Source organism: Ambystoma mexicanum, chromosome 4q (assembly GCF_040938575.1).
Source record: "Ambystoma mexicanum isolate Mex_15411 chromosome 4q, UKY_AmexF1_1, whole genome shotgun sequence".
NCBI classification, from domain to species: Eukaryota; Metazoa; Chordata; class Amphibia; order Caudata; family Ambystomatidae; genus Ambystoma; species Ambystoma mexicanum.
Window position 1 is genome coordinate 1,257,124,003 of NC_090928.1, and position 20,656 is coordinate 1,257,144,658.

A 20,656-nucleotide genomic window follows, 5' to 3' on the forward strand; every position below is an offset into this window, starting at 1 on the left:
TGCTAGACCTCCATGTACTGTCGTCGTCATGTAAGCTGAGTCTGTGTATATTGTTACTGCACAACCCTTTGCTGCATGTAGTGCTTCTATGAGCGCAATCAGTTCTGCTGCCTGTGCAGAGTAATGTGACGGGAGGCGGTACTGTACTAGTGTTTCATACTCACCGTCTTCTAGCCTCACTACTGCCATGCCAACGTGTTTTTCTCCCGTGTCCACATCAATTGATGCAGACCCATCCACAAAGTACACTTCCCCCTCGCTTAGAGCGTTCTCACACACCACTGTGTCCTCCCCTTCTTCTCCTGTGTAGGTTGCGCAATCGTGGTTCTGCATATCCTCTAATGTGCACGCTTCTGTAATGAATGTGGCGGGGTTCACTGTCTTACATCTCACTATATGGATGTTGGCGCTGGACAATATAATCTCGTAGGCTGTTGCCCGCTGTGTGGTCAGTGTGCTTTTTGATCTCTCAAGTATTGCAAATAATGAATGTTCCACGAACAATGTTACAGGGCAACCCATTACTATTGTGGCACTTTTCTCAATCGCGAACGCGGCTGCAGCGAGTGATTGCTCGCACGCGAAATGGCCTTGCATCACGGCGTCCAAAGTACCACTATAGTAGGCTAATGGCTTGTGTCCTAAGGACGTTTTTTGTGTCAATACTGCTGTCATGAGTGTTCCCTTGCAGTGTGAGAATAGGTAAAATTCGCGTCCATAATCAGGGTTTGCTAGTACTGGAGCGCTTGAGATTAGCTCTTTCAATGATTGAAACGATGTGCTCATTTCTTCTGACCATTCTATTTTTTTATTCTCCTGTTGTGCTTCCTTGAGTGCTTGTAGGAGGGGCCTCGTGTATGCTGCATAATCTAATATCCATGCTCGGCAATAGTTGCACATCCCCAAGAATTTCTGCATGTCCCTCACTGTTGTGGGTTCACCTACTGATCTTATTGCCTCTACCCTGTCGGGAATTATTCTTTTTCCATCTTTTGATATGAGCTGTCCCAGGTATAAGACCTCAGTCAGGCAGTACTGTAGCTTTTCCTTGTCTACCTTGTATCCCTTATTGGCCAGTAGAGTCAGGAGTGTTGTTGAATCTCTTCTACATGTTGCTTCGTCTTGTGCACACACTAATAAATCATCTACATACTGAATAATCGTGCTCTCAACTGATAGGTTTCCCAAGTCTCCATGCAATATGCGGTTGAATATGCTCGGGCTCTCACAATATCCCTGGGGTAGTCTGCAGTGTTCATATCTCCTACCCCCCAATGTGAAGGCTGTAAGGTATCTACTCTCTTCAGCCAGGGGTATTGAGAAAAATGCATTTTTCAAGTCCACTACTGTGAAATGTGATGCCACCTTCGGAATGCTGCATAGTATTGATGCAGGGTTCGGGACTAGAGGGAACTCTTTCTGAATTACGTCATTGAGGGGGCGTAAGTCCTGTATCATCCTCCAAGATCCCCCTTTCGCTTTTTTGATTGGATAAATACATGTGTTACATGGGGAGTTTGAAGGCACTATTATCCCTTGTGCTAATAGTGCATTTATTGTTTCTTTTATCCCTTCTTCAGCTTCACGGGACAATGGATACTGTTTGACTCGGGGTAAGATTGCTCCTTGCTTTAGTTTTATTATCACAGGTTGTACTCCGTGCAACAGCCCTACATCATGGGGGCCTTTTGTCCATAAATTGTTTGGTACGAGCCTCATGTCGTCATCAAAAAATGACGGTGGTGTTCCTACCATTGCCATCAACTGGACGGGGATCTCCCTGGCTTGGATCAAAATGTCACAGGGCATCGCTATTTCCATTACTATCTCACCATCCCCTTCTGTGTCTGAAAAGAGATCCTCATCTGTTACCTCGCGTAGGGCGAGGTTGGCGTTTGTACACAGCACTGTGCGCCACTCACATCCCTCTCCGTCCACCCCAATCACAGCGATCCTTTTCGCTGATACCTGTACAGCGTGCAAATCCAATGATACCACTGATCCTGGTGCTGCGTTGGGACATACTATGGGGCGGAAGAGGAATTCCGCTGGAATCCTCCAGTCCATGCTTCTTAGCTCTGGAATTATGAGGGCCAAGGTTTTTAGCCCTGCAATGAACATCTCCTCATCTTGTGGCAGCCCTCGTATTTCCTGTGTGGTTATGTAGGCGTGCACTACCAGCATCGCACGCAAGGGACATATTCCGGGTGTAGAACACACTATTCCTCTCTCGGTGAATGATATGGTCATGTTAAGTTTACTCAGGAGGTCCCTCCCTAATAAATTTACTGGTGAGTTTTCATAGTATAGTAAGGGTGCTTTTACAGTTTTACCCCCCACTGTTACATCCAATGCTTCTGTGTAAGGAACTTCAATTACAGCCCCAGAGAACCCCTGCGTCTCTAACTTCCTGTTAGATAACGGGAATCGGCCCTCTCTGACACATGATTTCTCCGCTCCCGAATCAACCATGAATATGAATTGCTTGTCTCCTATCTGCGCCCCTACCAATGGTTCCTCTGCTGCACTGTAGGTGGTGGATAGAACTGTACACGCAAGTTTTCTCTGTGGGCTGTCCTATGCGGGGTGTCTCATTGCCCCCCCTTCATTAAATATATTTCCGGAAACCACTGACATACCGTTGTAAGGTGCTGGTGCGGGGGCCCCATTTACATGTACCGCGAAAGGGTTACCTGGCGTATATTGCACGCTGTCATTGTTTTGTGGGTGGTTCTGTGTTCCGTACTGGGGTCCCTGTTGCTGGCCCGTGTTACCCCGGCCTGGGTTTCTTAGTTGCTGTTGTCCCATCGGAAGGCCATATGGGCTTCCCGGGTGGGGATGGCCATACTGTTCTACCTCCTGGAACCCGTTGTTTTGTCTACTTCTGCACTCCCTGGAATAATGTCCCCATCGTCCACAGTTCCAGCAACTCCCCTGGGGGCCCCTGGGACCCTGCCATCCATTTCCTCCCATTCCCCCGTACCCCTGTGGTCCACCTCCTCTTCGGCCCCTGTACCCACCTCGTCCCCCTCGAGGGGTCCACTCTTGCCACTGCAGACCTCCACCTTGCTCCTGCTCATTCCACTGCCGCTGTCCTGTTCCTGCCCAATTAGTTGCCACCCTTCCTTGTAGTGCTATCAGCCCCTCCTCCTCATCATCTCCCTCTCTGCTGTGTGGGAGCGCGGCTACTGCTGCTGCAACCTTCACTAACTTTGTCTGTACTAACTTCACCTCGTCTGCCAATCTTTTCTGCGCCACCTCCTTCTCCCTTTCCTTGATTCGTTTACAATGGTGTACTATTATGCTCTGAATTTCTGGCCATCCCTTTGCTTCAATACCTGCTATCTTGTCAAGCGCCTTCTGCACTTCCTTTGGGAGCCCTCTTTTTATAATGAAGTAAAATAAAGATGTCGATTGATACCAGGGCGTGCCCGTTTCTGCTCTCCACATCTCTTGGACCCGAAAAATGTAATCCATAGCCTCCTCCCCGTCATTCATTGTACACTGCATCACTGACTGTAAGTCCGGTGTGTCTGGGAATGTTTCGCGTAAGGCATCCCACACCCTGGCACGCACTGTGTTAAAGGAGGCCCCATCGTGTCGGTCACAGTCTAACGTTACTCCCGGGAAACCGGCTTTTACCCATACTCAGCCTGATCGCCCACTGCTGACCCGAGCAGACTTTTCACATCTCCTATAGCTAGGGGTACCCCAGCAGTATGTTTCTCAAAGGCATATATCCACTTACTTGCCCCTCCCGATAACGGGGGCAATAGCTTTAATAAATTGGCTTTATCCATCTGTGCCCATGGGATATAGTTAGGCCTCCCTCCTCCCCTATGTATCAACGGGAGCTGTAGCCTTCCTTTCGTCGTTGCATCCGGACCCGTTTTGGCTGCTGATGTTCCCAGTGATGCCATTTTCCCCACTCTGTTCCTCAGTCGCCCCGTCCACTCATCATCCAGGGTTCTCATTGAACACGTACCTTCCTCCCCTTCGCTTCCCCCTCCCATCGCCATACTCAACCTGTCGCTTTCTTCTAACTCCTCTCTTATATCACATAGTAATTCCTCTCCAATTCCCCCAAGCCTTTCTTCGTTACCAACATCTTCCTCTCGGGTCCCTACTTCTATTATTCGCGTTGGTTCTTCCTCAATTCTAAACAGGATCTCGCCCTTTTTCCACCCCTCTTCGGGCTTTCTGCTTTCACCTGATGTTCTAGACGTACGCCCTGGTCTAGTTGCATCCAGTGCTGTTCGTTCGCATATGTCTTTTATCCTTGAGAGCTCATCTTTTGCTATCGACAGTCTTGATTCTAAATCATCTGTGAGTTTCTCTATGTCTACTCTTTGTGTGCCTGCCTGGGCTCGCTCCCTCGTGCTTTCATATGGCGGAGGTGCCGTGGGCCGGTGGGGTGTAGTAGCTGTCGGGGGAGGTACGTAAGTGGGGTCACTGTACCCCTCTGCGGGCACAGGCTTGTTTAATATCGGGTACAAACTTATTACCTCTACTGGTGGCGCTACGCTTGACACTTCTTTGACATCTTTCTGTATCAGTAGTGGATTGTCTGTGGTGGATGGGAGATCAGTATTTAGTGCTGGTGTTTTAGGCGGTGGTATCTCTTCAAATAACCTCCAAAGATCTAATATTTCCCTCCTATTTTGCAACTGCTTTCCTTTGTATCTTAGAAAAATGCATGTGGCCACCGTATCCAGAACACTTTTATCAAATGACCCTCCCTCGGGCCAAATCTGAGGTAACCCCTCCCCCTTTAGCTCGGTCACCCATTGGTCGTGATATTTTTTAATCCGCTCCGCGTACCCCGGGAGATTTTTACAAATATGTGATAAGGGTGTTTCCGCCCCCATCTCTGTGCCCTCCTAGTACAGGTGTGTCTCCATGTGTTTGCAACTACAAGGTAAATGTAGTATCAATATTATTCTTTCGTACATTACTTCACATTCAATATTGGGCTCCTTTGGGCTCTCCCCCCTCCCCTTTGATTGTACAATACAAAACTGACTGTACACAGTTTCTACTGTGTTCCCTTTGGGGGGCACATACAAGAGCAACACATCATTTATTTTGACAACTTCAGTCCAGAAATCAAAAGGTACCCACTCACTTCACGGTATCCACGTTGTCTTAAAAAAAGTTTTATCCGGTCACACTTACCATGACCATTTAACTATTATACATTTATAGTCGCTTTACACATTCGCAACATCAGATTGTCTTCTGACACATACGAAGTGCACACACCTCTTGGTGCCACTCAATTCACCATTCAAGCTGCCCTCCCTTTCCTCCCTGGCCGGCTGTCCCTGTCCGTCTTATTTGAATCTATGGATGCGCATGTATATATATATGTTAGCCTGTTCTCCCCCCTTCCAGTAGAACTCTTTTTCTCTTATTTTTTTTTTTTTCCCTCAGTTCGTGTTAATCTCACTTTTTATTCTCCCCCTACCCCTAAAGAAAAGAAAAAGAAAGAAGTAATAGCGATCACTAATATATTCTCAGTGCCCCCTTTTGCTGAACACTTTTATATCATATTCCACTTCTTCATATATTCCCAGAACTAGTCAAGATAGCACTATGCGGCGCTGCCTTCCACCCCCTTTCGGAGCTAGGTTCCCGTCACTTTTATCTCTTATTCACCTCGTAATCCTAATGGCCATATGCAAAGAAAAAAGCAAGGAAAGTTTGAGATGATCTTTAGTAGATCTGCGTACCCCTTCTTCGTTACCTGTCCTACACCTCTCTCCCCGCTCCCCTTACAATCGCTCGCACTCAGTACTCACGTGCCAGTCTTGAACCGATAGTCTCCAAAACTGGGTCCGTCCAGGCAGTGTCGCCGTCAGCTCAACAGTCAGCCCCGGCTCCGGCGAGCGGTACTCAAAGGGGATTTTTCAACCGGGATCCCGTACCCTCTCTCTTATTGAGTGCGCACTTCTTAGTGTACCGGTCGCCGTTGGCGGGCAGCCTCCCGGAGCCGGCTCACCGTGCGTATCCCTTTTCGACCGGAGATTCTCGTGCCAAAAGGGGACGGTTATAAGGAGTTAGGAAGAAATAAAAATCACGCTATCGGGGTCACCACTGAAAGCAAGCGTCCCCAAACAGCACGATCCTCCCCGCAATGAGAGACAATGAAGGACTCTCCCAAAATGGGAATAAGGCCAAGACAGAGTGCGGGTGAGCGTAAATGGGAGTTTTATCAATCAGAATAGGGCATGCAAAGAACTCTGCAAACTCCGAGAGCGCTCTGTCTGACAATAGCAAAGACAGGCGTATATATTTACAAAAAACGTCATAAGAACCTACACACTATAGGGGGCACAAGTTCAAGGGGATTGGGTGGCGACGACTAACTATAGGTGCTGCTGTGATGTGGTTGGCTTTGGCTGGAAGACGTCACTGGTCAGCCTTGTGGGTTGGGCTGGGCCTGGCAGGGTGGCAGAGTTCATCCGGGCGGTGTTGCTGTGCCATCGCGGCCAGTGTCAGAGATGAATGTCTTTTCCTGACTTATTTGCCCTAGGCCATGCACACCGCAGTCATTCAATCATTTCAATGTTATCTTCTTTAGTAAATCTTCCAATAGGTTATACTACAGGTTAATGCAACACAGGAGGAATGCACCTTGTGAGGGGTCTGGAGGTAATACGTCAGGACATGGTTACCAGTGTCCTGTTGACCGGGGCCATAGGTCGAGGGGCTAAGCTTCAGGGCCTGGGACGGGCGGTACAGGCCTTTCTGCCTTGTTAGAAGTTGTTATGGATGTTCCGCTGTGTGTTGTCAAAGTGTTGGGTGTCCTGATTGTACAGGGCCATAAGTCTGAGATGGTCCGGTGGGTTGCGAGGTTTACGAGGGGGCGCGTGTGTTCAGGCAGAGGTTTACTGCTGTGCTGTAAATAATGCAGGTGGCGGGTGGCGGCCTTGGGTGCTACAGAGGGGGTTACAAGTCTTTGAAGCGGCTCCAGTCTGGTTGGGGGAGGTAAAGCAGCGCGGCGCGGTCTCTGCTCTCATGCCTTGGCAGCCTTCGCAGGGTGGGAGGGGGAATGGCCTTGCACGTATTTCACAAAGGTATCTCCCTCGTGTGTTGCCGATTTAGGTAAAAACATCACAAACATTTGAACACTTTATAATACTTATTGTAGGCAATACAAAACATGCATTTAAGCTTTGCTGGAAGTGTCTCGATTATACCCAGTCTGAGCACCTTGTTTATACATTATGTTTTAATAAGTACAGTATTTAGTTATATGCATATATATATACTTGCAATAAGTGAGGTAGAATTAGGATTGGTGGAGAACATAGAAAGTACCTCGCCACTATTCGTGACGGTGGTGGCACATATGGGGCCTGGACATGCACACATGACATGCGCCTTCCCGTGCATCCTTCACATGGGCCCTCGGTATGGTTACATTCGTCTTTCTTGTGTCCTCTAGCAGCATTAGCTTGGTTGTGGCGCAAAACCATGGAGGGTAGGCTTCCCAGTGATACACGTAACAACCAGATCTCTGGAGCGCTCCTTTACTATTAGCGTCCAACTGCAATGGTGTGGGCTCGCCATTGCTTATATCATGGAAGCATGCTTTCTTATGTTTATACATTCTACAGGCTTTTGTAATATAAGAGGGTTTGGGGAAGAAAGCATACTTTGCGAGTGGTCTTGACATTCATATATATAAAGACTGTCTGCCATCTGATGACCATTTTACCGTTCTTTTCATTGTTCAGGCCTGCTGGCCGGGTCATGCTGGGAGCGAGGGTACACTGCGGGAGGTGAACTGTTACAATGTTAGTGTATTACGCTAGCTCATGTCCGTCTTGTTCGTGGGAACGTGCTCGCAGCGGATCTGCCAGGGTGCTGCGGCAACAAGGATGACTGAAACCCTCCAAGGGTGGGGGCCGCGCTACAGTGCACTGAGCTCACACCATCTTTACCAGACAAAAATGTATCTTGGCCTAGCTAAATTTTAATACATGTGGGCAATTAATACGTGCGGGCAATGTCTCCAGCGGGTGAACCCTCCACCACCTGGGCCCGGGTGGCATGAGGGGACGCCCAATGAGCCATTGCCCTCACCTGGGGAGACATGTCTCAGACAAGCTGCATTTTCTTATCATTATTCAATATACATTTTCACATAAAATAGTACAAAATGCACATTAACATTTCAGATGAAACACATCAGATCAAATTCAACGTTCATGCCTCTAGGACTTAGAGAGTCCAATAGATCAATCCACATGATCTCCCTTTGAAGGAGCGTTCTATGGAGATCACCCCCTCGTGGGCCCATTTTGACTTGCTCAAGGATTACGCATTTGAGCTGAGCAGTGTGTCTGACTATGTGAAAGTGACTAGCAAGTGGGGATTTTTGGTTGATAGTACGAATATTTGATTTATGCTCAGACCAGCGTGTTGTCACCTTCCTTGTCGTTATCCCCACATAGTACAGGCCACAAGGGCATTTCAATCCATATACAGCGTTCGTAGCATCGCAGGTACAGGAATGTTTTAACCAAATTGGTTTACCAGAATGTGGATGTGTAATACTGTTGCCTTTGATTATATTAGCACAGTGTGGACAATTCTGGCATGGAATCGTACCCTTGTGCGTGGTCTTGGTTATAGGTATCTGAATTTCGGCCTTTATCAAGCTTGATCTCAGTGCTTTATTATTCCTGTAGGCGAATCTAGGCACTTGGGGGAAAGGCTGTTGTAAATGAGGGTCCATTTGTAGCATCTGCCAGTGATTCTGGATTGTCCTCCTCATCCTTGCACTCTGTGTCGAGTATGTAGTCACATACACCAAATGGTCATCAGTTTGTGTAGGTTTCGGAGTTAAGAGAGTTTCCCTTCCTATAGATCTCGTCCTTCCAGAGATTTCTTGAATAGATGTTGCATCATACCCCCTTGCTACGAATTTACGTTCCAATAAAGTTGATTGTCGCTGGTATTCAGTTATTTCAGAGATGTTCCGTCTATACCTCAGGAACTGGCTCATTTGTACATACTATCACAACTCAAACATTTCTTCCTATCTTCCCATTCTCTCTTTTCTTTAAATCTAGGTCCTTTCTTCTTGGTAACATACCTCCTCAAATCCCTATGAGTCCACAGAGCATAGACCCATTCATTAGCTCCCACTCCTCACTCCTGGTAACTGCCTTGTGGGGCTTGAAGGTTTGCAGTTCCTGCGCTGTGAAGCATACTTTTATGGGTATGGAAGGGGCTGGTGGTGAACGCACCTTCTAGCTGGCCATCTAAAGTTTGAGGCTTTGGGGTGGTGCTTGCTGGGGTTGCTCTTGCATTTACCACGCTGCCTGCCCTTTTGCTGAATTTTCATAACCTGTCCCTACATTTCCTATGGTTTCAATAATAGCCTCTGTCCAAACCTCATCTATTTCTTCCATATTATTTGTCTCCTGCGCTGTGGACATGGCTTTGTCATGGTAGCAGATGGAGTACGTCTCACCCCTTCAATAGATTCCTTCTTCAATTGTTGCAGTTTTTAGTTTGTTGCATAGTTTTATATTTGATTCTTCTACGTTTCTGAATATTGATTATAATCTTTTAGAGCCGCCCGCAAACAGAACTGTCTGCGTTATATTCTAGTTCCTAGGTTTCTGCGCATTTCTGGTTGCTAGATTATAAACGCACAGTACACTGCTGTACACCTCTCGTAAATGTCTGGCTCTTTAGGTGGATTTCTTCCCATTAAAAAAAAAATGTTATATTCCCCAAAACTATTGGCATGCCATCTCCCTACTAACTAGTTTCTCCTTTCACTTACTTTGAGACAAATGTGCCTGCATTTTTGGAGGTGTACCCATCTCCAGTCCCTCTGCACATTTTCTCCATTTGCACCTTTCGCACACATCTGCTCATTTTAGCAAATCCCCCATTATTTATCATACCTACTGAATTATGTTTTTTCGTTTCACACTAATTATTTCGTTTTGTATTTATAACTTTTTATCTGTTATTCTTCTTTTTATTATTCCTACCTCCACCTATAATTGTAGCCTGTGTGTAACAACGCTGCCTTTTGTTTAAATAACCCCTTTTTTGCGCAGCTTGAGAAACACCAGTCTTCACTGGCAGCTCTCCTCCAAAACCTCTTTTAGAGGGTTCATTTAGGCCTTTTACCTATTCTTTGTGTGCACACAGGAGCTTGAAGGGCTAATCCGAGTCACTGCACCAAAATGTCAAAGCCCACAGCACGTCATCAAATAATCCTTCAGGAAAATAGGCAGGAACGGCGCAGGAAGGTCTATTTCCACTCAGCTGTGCAGAAATGGGTCAGAAATCCAGCATAGTATTGCTGTCCCAAAATACTGGCCCCCAAGCACAGAAACAGGGATTTTATACAGTTGTACACAACGGGGCTCATGTTGGTCAGTGGCATAGCAGGCTTGAAATCAAAATTCCCGCCATGCCACATTTTCAATCATTTATGTGACTTAGAAGATGGGCGGAATGCAGCTTCCGTTTCCGCCACCTCCTTCCTCTCCGCCATAAAAAATCACCTGCATTTGCGCCGGCGCAAATGCTCGAGATCCCTATGAGGTCCACCTGCTTTATGCACCAGCATAGGAATCCATTGCAAACATTACCTGCCATGTCCCCATGCGTGCATGGTAAGCAGTGCTCACAATTGAAATTAAACCCTGCCCAACATGCAAGCATGTCAGGCAGGGTTTAATTGTAATTGTGAGTGTCACTTACCATGCTGTCATTGCAACTGGTGCTCACAATTAAAAGTAAATGCTGCCTAGCATGCAAACATGCCAGTCAGCATTTACTCACTTTGCACGCAGAGTGCAAAAGTGCAAGGCAAAAGGCAGCATACACATGTGTACACCGCCTTTTGTGCTGCATTTCTGGCATCCGCCATAAAATTACGATTTTCAGGAACATAAGCTCCTATGAGTTACATGCAGAAAAGTCAGTATGATACATTCAGTCTGTTATATTAACAATGAACTTCCTAACACTACATCCTGTGCTGATGGCTGTACAGGCAGTCCGACCCTGGTTTTATTCCTCTAGGCCTACTGACTTAACATAGACAAACTCTTTAGAAGAGTTTCCATTACACATAGCAGTGCTTAACCGCAGACTCGGCATTCACGTGACATAAATTCAAGACAGAATCAATAAGCGAATGGTGGTGCAGTCCCCGTATGGCTAATACTTTCACTTTGCGCATCGAGCACTGATATGACCAATAGTAATTAAGAGCAAACTCTTAGATGTGTGAATTTTTGGCTTTAACCCTTGGTTAACAGCTCACCTATTTAGAATGATGGTGCTTAATGTAGTCGGCTTTTTATTGGGATATACATGCAATACTATGCTGTAATAATTGCATTAAACGATGGTGAATGCCTTGTTGGCTTTTTCTCTTGGGAGTCTAATGTAGTCTCCCCCTTTTTTGTTTTGTGTATTTATAATTATCCGCATACGCGAAGCATAAGAGGTAGGACCTTGTTAATTACCTAGGGTTTTGCGTTGTAACTGTCCATCAATTTGGTACTTTGGAAAGGTGTTTCTTTCTGTGACACAATTATACAATGATTTGGTGGTGAGCACTACTATATTGAGGTTTAACCACTAATGCATCCCAATCATTTCCTTGTACTTTTAGTAATTACCTCCTTGATTTGGGCTTTTTGGCCCAAGATTATGAGTTACGTTGATACCCGTGCTATCAATCAAAGGTACAGTGAAATTCGCTTATTGATTATGGCTTGAATTTTTGTCTTCGTCCATCTGGTCGCGCTGCACTCATTGGAGCCATGCACTAATGTAAAAACCTGTGGATTTCTCTCCTATTTTCTCTCCCGTTTTTATTATCTTCGCCCTCTTCATGTATCATTCAGTTGCGGTCATCACTGCAAATCATGTATGTATTTCTTCATTCTCTATGTAAACTGTCATTTGTAACTCTGACCTCTGTGATAAATTGTTTTATTTTGATTTTGTGTGACATAACCACACTGATGTACCCTACTGACATGGGGACCTGTCATTTTCACTATGATTTATTATCTTGATTATTCTTGTTATACTTGTCAATAGATTGTAAATTGTGATTAATCCGCCTTGGAAGAAGAGCTGGATAGCTCGAAACACGTGTCAGGCTTACCTTCGTCTGTTTAATTAAATGCAAGACTGCACTTTCAAAAATTGTGGACTTTTTGTGGCGCAGTGTTTCTGGAAACCTTTGTGTCTAGTTTCCAATTGTAAGTATACTGATAAGAAGACTGCCGGTTAGAGCCTGCAGCATGCACGAGGGAGGTCCCATGTGGGGGATGTACTTGCGCATACACCCCAGCACTGCTCTGCATCAGTCTCGTCCTGTTCCTGGTGAGGGCGGCTCACGAGTATGGAAGAAAGGGTGAAGTGCGCTATAAGTGCAGTAGTCCCTGTGTCCGCTTGCACTAGTTAGTTTACTGCATATGAGTGAAATTGAGATTCGCTAGAGCTAATGCTTGCCCTAAAGCATGCCTGCTCTAATGGCCCGGTCAGATGTTTGAGGTTATGATTCAGCCTCCTCTAAACTCTGGTGTGATGCCCTCTCTTGGTGCTTGATCACCTGGCAATGCCTTGAGCCTGTGATTGGAGATTCTTCTTCTTCTTAGTTGGCTGGATTTATTTGGGTTGGCTGTTTTCTCTTAATGGTCTTGGCTACTTGAATGATCAGCACCACGTGGCCTTCTTTTAATGCTGCTTCTACAAGTTGCTAGCTTTATCCTGGCTCCTACCTCTAGTTCGGACCTGATTGGATCAGGCTGTTTTTAGATTTGAAACAGATCTAAACATCCAGTCCCATCTTTTGTTAACTTTCTGAAGACCTCTCTTATGAACTCTTATTTATTTCTTTCAGTGTCTGCAGTGGGCCTAATGCACATTCCTATTGTACGGTGCACATTGAAGTCACACCTCCTGGCGTATATCTAGCCTTCACGTTGAGAAGTAGCATTCACACTTAAACTTCTGCACCAGAGGCCGGGAATAAAGTGCCATGCATGCTGGCACACTGTCAAATAGCTCATTGTGTCGGTGTGCAGGGTTAGCTCAGCATGGGGGGGGGGTAGAATGGCATGTGCAGGTGAGTTTGCCGCCAGTTGTGAAGGAGATTGTCTATGGAGGGAGGCAGACGTAACTTTTTTTCATTCTGTGCCAAAGCCTAATTGATTTTCATCAAGTTAAATGCTCCCTGGAAGAGTGTTCAACAGTGATTGGTTGTGGTGGGGCTGCTCTTCCTCCTGCTTTCTTTAAGAGATGTTCTAGGGCTGCACAGGTGATACCTTCTGGAGTATCTGAGGGGTGTGCTGTGTGCACCGTCCTTTCAGCGTGGACAAGTATTGGAGTCCTGTTCCACCGACGGCCCTGTGCACCGTGCGGAGTGTATTGCAGAGTACCCTCTATTCAGTCTGGAGCCAATGCACGCGTGACTGGGCAGGAGTCTAGCCGGCTCAATCTGGATCTAACGCCCAGGAGCATCTCTATATTACTGTCGGTGTGAAACCCTGAGACTCCTCACAGCCCCTGGATCGTGCACCTGCCTCTCAATACAGTGAACAGCCATTCCCTTGGAACATCTAGAATGTGTTTCCTACTCAGCGTCTGCAAGCGGAGGGACCAGATGTTTCACGGGTAAAGTAATTGGGAACAGCTGAGCAAGGTTCCTCATAGCCTTGCTGTGCAGTGCCAGGTATCCTTGTCCTCCACATGTCTGGCTGTGTGATGTGAGACTCTACCCGGGAAACTCCGTTTTGAACACCCAGGCCAGCGACTAGGGGTCTTCATTGGTGCACTCCCAACTGTATGGCTTTTACACTAAACATGTGTTCACTATGTGTGTTTGGTATTTGCCTTCATTTGGGCTTTCCTGAACTTTAGTTTGACTTTGTGACATTTGCTTTAAAGGTTACATCTGTGTTCCCTCTTAGGGTCTATACTTATCATTTTGTTCACGCGTTGTTTATGAATTGGCATGTGTAGGCCTGTTTTAATAAATGTTTGAGTATTCATTTAATTGTGCCTCCTACACTTGTAGAAGAGCAGTTGTGAGCCACGTTCCCTTCTTTGTGCAGGGTTACTTGTGCAAGAATTGCCTGGAGACCTGGCCTAGAACTTGCTAAGGCTTTTGCCCACTGAAGGTTGACTTACATCCTCACACTGCTTGTGTGTGCTCTCTCATTCTTCTCGCTTTCTGTTTCTGGTCATCTTGGGTGCTCCCTCTGTAAAGATCACCATGTGTGCACTGTCCTTATTCTAGCCTTGTATGCTGTGTATGCTCTTGATGTGTGCATTGTCCTTGTGCTCATGTCCCTAATGTGTATCTTGTGTACACTACGCGTACGATGCATGACACTCTTTATGCGCCTCTTATATGTCAGGAATATCCAGTCCTAGACAACCAAATCAACGGTATATTTTAAGGGTATCCGCACAAAATACATTTCAATAGGGCGACTCTAAATGGCATTTATTAACTTAATCAGTTGTTAGCGTGAACACCTGGCAGCTCATTTGATAGGTCCTCGTAATTTTACGGCAGGGACATGGTACGTTTGCACTCAGGCACAGCCAGGACCCTGCTGCCAAATACTCATCATTTGCATGGCAGAGTAGAAAAGGGGAAGGCAAAAGGCAGCGTACAAGAACGTATGCGCGTTTACAATGCATCTCTATGGGGTGCGCCTTCTTTTTGCTGGCGCATAAAGCCAGCGGACCCTATAGGGATCCCCAGTATTTGTATGGCAGAGAGAAAGGAAGGCAGCAGAAACGCAAGCTACGTTCCGACCCACCTCTCCACCATATAAATGTATGAAAATGGACCGTGACATAGGCAAAGTGTGTAAAAGCGTTACGCATTTTTGTTACATTTTTATGGTTCATGGGAAAACGAGCACCCTGGTGTTTTAAGGGTTGTCAAGGACGGAGCTCGAGACTCCTATTGTATGCGGTTTCCTTATTTCTCTTAGCCTGCTGGTTTTATGCTCAGCTTGTGTGCTCTTTCCAATGCTTGCCATGTGTGCACTATCTCCATGTTCACCTTGTGTGCGCCGTTCTTATTCTTGCATTCTAATGCTCACCTTGCTTACACTTACTTATGTTCAGTTTGTGGAACTCCTTCCATGCGCAACTAATATGTGCCTTGTGTGTACTCTCCTTATGCTTATCTACAGTGCGCACTCCTTTTACTCACCTCCTGGGACCTCTCCTTAAGCCCTTCTAATGTTCACATTGTGTGCACTTGATTTATACTGAACTTGTGTCCTTATGCTCAACTTGCGGGCTGTATCTATGCATAACTCTTGTCTCCTTGACTTAATGTCTTCTCACAATAGAGGAACAAAATGGAGGTAAGAAGGCAGACGCTAAGCTGAATGAAGAAGCCCCTGAGGAGCCAACCCCCCAGCATCCATCTGTCATTGTCATCTTTAAAAAAGTAAGTGTGAGACAGAGCGCTCGCTCAGTGAGTGAGGGCAGTGCGGAGCAGAAGGAAGGCAGAGGTGTATGAGTGAATGGCTGAGAGAGACACTAACTTAGTAATGGTTTGACAAGCCTATGACCTCACTGGGGGTGAGGGGTGAATGAGGTATTGGGGGTGAATGAGTGTGGAGCTGAGTGGGTAAGTGAGTGAGGGTTGGTGTCACTATGTGAGCACTCAGTGGTTGAATGGATGAGAGTCAGTTCATTGTTTTCAGGGCTGGAAAAAGCTGTGTTTCAGAACGTTGTTATTTTCAGTGCCTTCAAGTCCTCGGTAAGACATTTACATGACAGGGTGCGCGTTTAGAATAAGTATGTTGCAAACTATGGTGGGTGTCTTTTGTAGTATTACCCTTTGTTGGAAGGTGGACACTAATTCTGCACACCCACATGCCTCGTGAGTGGCGTTTGTGATAATTTCAGTGTTGGAGAGGTGCAAACAATGTACACTCAAGATGCAAGACACTCTGAGATCTGACAATTATTTGCATCTCTAATTAGCTCATCAGACTAATGGGGCTCGTATCAATCTGCCCGCAACATGTTCTGTGTACTTGTCAATTTACAGCCTGTATTTATGTCTAATACAGCATGTACATTTTATGTGGATGCACCATTTGTCAACCACTCTTGAAGAAAGTCAATTGCTTCTCATATAGACCACACTCATATAAGATTTGTAAGAAGCATCAACATGTGGCCATGAGAGCGCAAGTATGGTGTTGCCAGACTAAGATTAAGCTGCTCAATACCTTAGTGTGATAGTTAATTGTGCAAAACAAACAAATTGAACTTTGGGAGGAACTGGTCTGTGGTATCAGCATTCATATTTTCCCAGCCCATAAGTGTTCTGCCAAAGTCTTTCAAAATTATATTAAGCAAGAGACACTAAATTGCTGCTCCCCTGAACATCCCTTCTGTCCTCATCCTACTCGATCTCTCTTCTGCCTTTGACACGGTCAACCATACCATCCTGCTTAACCGTCTCCGTGATAACCTGTGTATCACTGATTAGGCTCTGGCCTGGCTGACCTCTTTCCTCTCTGATCGACCCTCCCAGGTCCAACTTGGGTCCTCCCTTTCCTCTATCTCTCTCTCTACTTGCAGTGTTCCCCAGGGGTCTAACCTCTCACCCTGGCCTTTCAACCAATACCTGGCAACTCTCGCCCATAGCATTGACGTCTTCTGCTCCAATTTTCAGTGCTATGCTGATGAAACTAAACTAATTTTCAGGCTTCCCTCTGCCACCTCTTCTTCTTCTTCTCCCATCTCTGATTGCCTGTCTGCTATTCAGGAGTGGTGTGCCACCAATGATATCTGTCTGAATGCCAGCAAGACGAAGATTCGCCTCATCAACACACCTTCACCCTCATTTCCTGTCACATTCCGGCCGGCCTCCCTTAGCCCTCCGCCTAACCCCACTAACAAGGCTGGGAACCTTGGGGTCATCTTGACTCCACGCTTTCCTTTTCTGCCCACATCTCTAATGTCTCTAAAAAGTCAAACTTCCAACTGCACCTCAGAGGTATTCTGCCTTTCCTCTCCTTCCCTCAGAACCTCAGTGTCTCTCGAGTCCTGGTTCTCTCTAGCTTGGATTATTGCAACAGCTTCTTTCTAAATCTACCTGCTTCTACTCTCCGTCCTTTGCAACTCATCCAGAACAGGACTGCGAGACTTGTTCTTGGCCTCAAGCCCTGGGATCGTATCTCTCCAGCCCAGAAATCTCTCCACTGGCTCCCAGTGGACGCAAAGATTAAATTCAAGACCTTTTGCATTGTCCACAAGGCTTTCTGGGGCCTGGGTCCAAAATACCTTCAACTCTCCCTCCGTAAATACCTTTCCTCTCGAGCTCTTCGCTCCCTCACTTCCAACTCCCTCAGGGTCAGTCGTTTCTCAAAGAAACAAGCTGGGGGTAGATCTGTCTTTGGCTGGGGCCTCCCTCTGGAACAGCCCCCCTGCCACTCTGAAACTTGAGGAGAACAATCTCTGGTTCCGGATGCACCTTAAGACCTTCCTCTTGGCTTCTGCCTTCGCTCCTACTCTCCCCTGCTGATCTGTTCTGCTTCGGCATCGTGCACCTGGTTACCCTCTGATTTCAGGCCCAGGTACTTGCTCACCCTGCCACGCACCTGCACTGCCTCCTGGCAACCCTTGCACTTGGGTTTGTATCTGTAACCCTACAGTCCTCGTACCTGCACTTATCAGACACCCCCTGTCTGTGCCTTAAACCCTGCACTTGCCACTTGCTGGCTGCACTACCACTGTTGTTGTTTTATTCCTTTGCTTAGCACTTTCCACCTCTTTCCCTCCCCCCTGCACTTTCCCCTTCTCTCTCCCCTGCACTTGCATGTTCTCACTGTCTCTGGGCCTAGTAAGTTTGTTGTTTCTGTTCTCCCTTTTCTCTCCCTTGCCTCGTTACGCTCTGAAACACTTGTGTATGAGCATGTTAAAAATAAAATAACAATATCATCAAAGTACCATACACACTAATCCAAAAACGAACGGGGGCACACACCATTTCAGCTGAAACCTTGGACTATTGGGAAAAATGTCTTTTTGAAGCATGTTTTATTGTTGCCAAGAGGTGCCCCCAATACATGTATCCATCAGGAACTATGTCTACAGCGCTTTGACTATGTGATCAAATGTAAGCAAGTTCTATTTTAGCTTTGGTTGAACGCCCCTGAACATGCAAGAGATTATAGGGAGGCACTATGGGAAGTCATTAATTCACCAGAGGTAAGGGCTGAGATAGGTATTGCAACATGGAGTGCATGTTAGACCCATTGGATGTTGGCTGCCTTCTGGAGGATCATTGCAGGATATTGGAGGCAATCCGTTTTATTTGTCAAGTCTCCGTACAATGATTGGAACATCTGAAAGAAGACACCAGGGCATCATTGGATTTTGAAGTATTTGTATTTTACGCCCATTCGGCCCTTCTGCCATATTACTCTATTACCCTATGATCACATCTTGGCTAAAAAGAACTCATTTTGGAAGTTTAAAAAATATATATTTTGCCCATGGCTGACTTTCCATCTGGATGCAATGGTGACTTTGCACATAGCTGCACCTTTTCTAAGTTGTTGAGAGAAGGTGAAGAGCATTTGCTTCCCTCTGTCTTTTATACAGACCTTTTAGGAGACGCTGGTTAATTCCGGCTAAGAAATGGTCCCAGGAAGTAATGTATTAGTATTGGTGGAAAGAATCCTACATTTCCTGTAAGACTGCAAAAATATGTTGAAAGCGCCCTATATACAACATAAAATTGCATATGTGTGAATATCAATCAAAGGGAAATGTTCAACCTTGAGGTTCTCTCGTTGTCTATCTGGTATAACTCACCCATATACAACATATTTGTGAAAGTGTGTTTGTATGTTCGGGGTTGGCTCCAGTCCCATAACAGTTGGTGGGCTGAAAAGTTGGCCCAGTCGGCATAACGGCCTGGGGTGTACTGGCGATGGTGAAATCTGACCAACTCCACCCATTCTCCCTGCACAGGGCGGGGTCGGGCCTGTGCTATCAGTATAGGCGATTTTGGGAGATTGCCGATTTTGCAACTTTTCCAAAAATAGGAAGTTACGACACAAGGTTGGCATACCAGTATGGGGTGTACTGGCGATAGGGAAATTTGACCAGCCCCACCCATGCACTCTGCACAGGGGTGGAGCGGGGAGCGGCCCTGTGCTATCAGTAAAGGCTATTTCAGGAGATTGATGATTTTGCCATTTTTTTCCGAAATAGGAAGCTGTGACACAATAAAACATACACACAACTATAGCAGAACTCCACGTACATGTCAGCTACAGACCCATGCCACGCCGGGTAGTACCACTAATTCTTTATATGGGACATTTTTATGGTGCCATTATTTTACTGGTATTTTATGGGTGAATTTAGGGACTAACCTCGAAATACACTATTTAAACCTACCGTTGCAGCTAAAATAATACAGCCTTTGGATTATTCATATAGTTCCCCTTTGCCTGCCAGGAATAAAATAAAAGCAACTGCTGAGATGCAGTCTACTTTTATCCAATGTCATCAGTTGAGTATTGCTCCGTCCAGACATAATCGGTGCTTACAGTACTAGTGATACCAAGCTGTTTAAAAACATCACGTTATTCATAAATTATGTCATACAAAAGAAATACACGCTGTGGGCTTCCATGATTAAATGGTGCTTTCCTCACCAGAGCAAACATTTTCACAGTCATGGTTTAGTCACAGTTTAGGCTGGACCCCTGCTCCCAGCACAGGAGCTACCTAGAAGACACATTAGAAACTTTGGAGCTCGTTTTGATCAAATTAGCAATTTGAAGGCAGGGAGCCATTACGTGTTGACTGTAAGGGTGTGGAAGTACGAGTCTGACACAGTGGTGGTATGCTTGTTGGCAAAGACTTTTATTTATGTATAAAAGTAAAGAAAAAGGAAATCCTATCTTGCCCTATTTCTAAGGGGGTTTGCCCTACCTCAACAAAAAGACTAAGGAATCTGTCAGGATGTCCAAAACAGTAAAATGTCCACACCTATTTCCCTCCCTTACACTCTAGGCTAACTAAGGAAAATAACTGGGTGTCTTCTTGATCCAGAAGGAGGGTTCTGTCGTTCTGGATGCCAATTCAATGTTCAGTCTCTGATGAGGAAACGCAAAGAGTTGTTCTCCTATTTAACTCAAAACTTCTTAAAGTTCGATACTCCTCCAAATGTATACAAAAAAAGGTGAATGGGCGAATGTCTTCCTTCTCCTTTCCTTTCACAGTCTTTCTTATTTCACAAAGAAAACACTGTTCCCAAGTATCGGGGGACAGCTCTCCCTTCCCCTGTTATTTCTTTTTTGAAATGTGTTTGGCAAACAAAAGTGGGCTTTGCACAAATAACAATACAGTAGAATCAAATAAAACAGTAACGTGATAAAAATTATGTAACTTTTCATCATGACTTGAGCACAGTAAAAACGAGGAAAAATGAAAAACAGGTAGAAAAGACATAGTTCCAGCCCACTATGTGGTAAAAGCTTGGTTTCTTCCCCCAGGTAGCCACAAGAACTCATTCAATTGATTTCAACAACACAGTTAAAAAAGCATACAGTGCCAGAATAAGTTTTGTCAAGTTTCCCCATATTAGCCT

General features: G+C 45.8%; 1 protein-coding gene across 4 annotated transcripts in view; it reads left to right on the forward strand.

Annotated features, from left to right (window-relative positions):
- Positions 1–20,656, forward strand: part of SLC29A1 (solute carrier family 29 member 1 (Augustine blood group)) — a 589,752-nt gene that overhangs the window by 480,819 nt on the left and 88,277 nt on the right. For all 4 annotated transcript variants that reach the window (XM_069608852.1, XM_069608853.1, XM_069608854.1 and 1 more), the window contains one exon: positions 15,378–15,478. In XM_069608852.1, the coding sequence (XP_069464953.1) occupies positions 15,378–15,478 (101 nt within the window). The remainder of the gene's footprint in view (positions 1–15,377; positions 15,479–20,656) is intronic.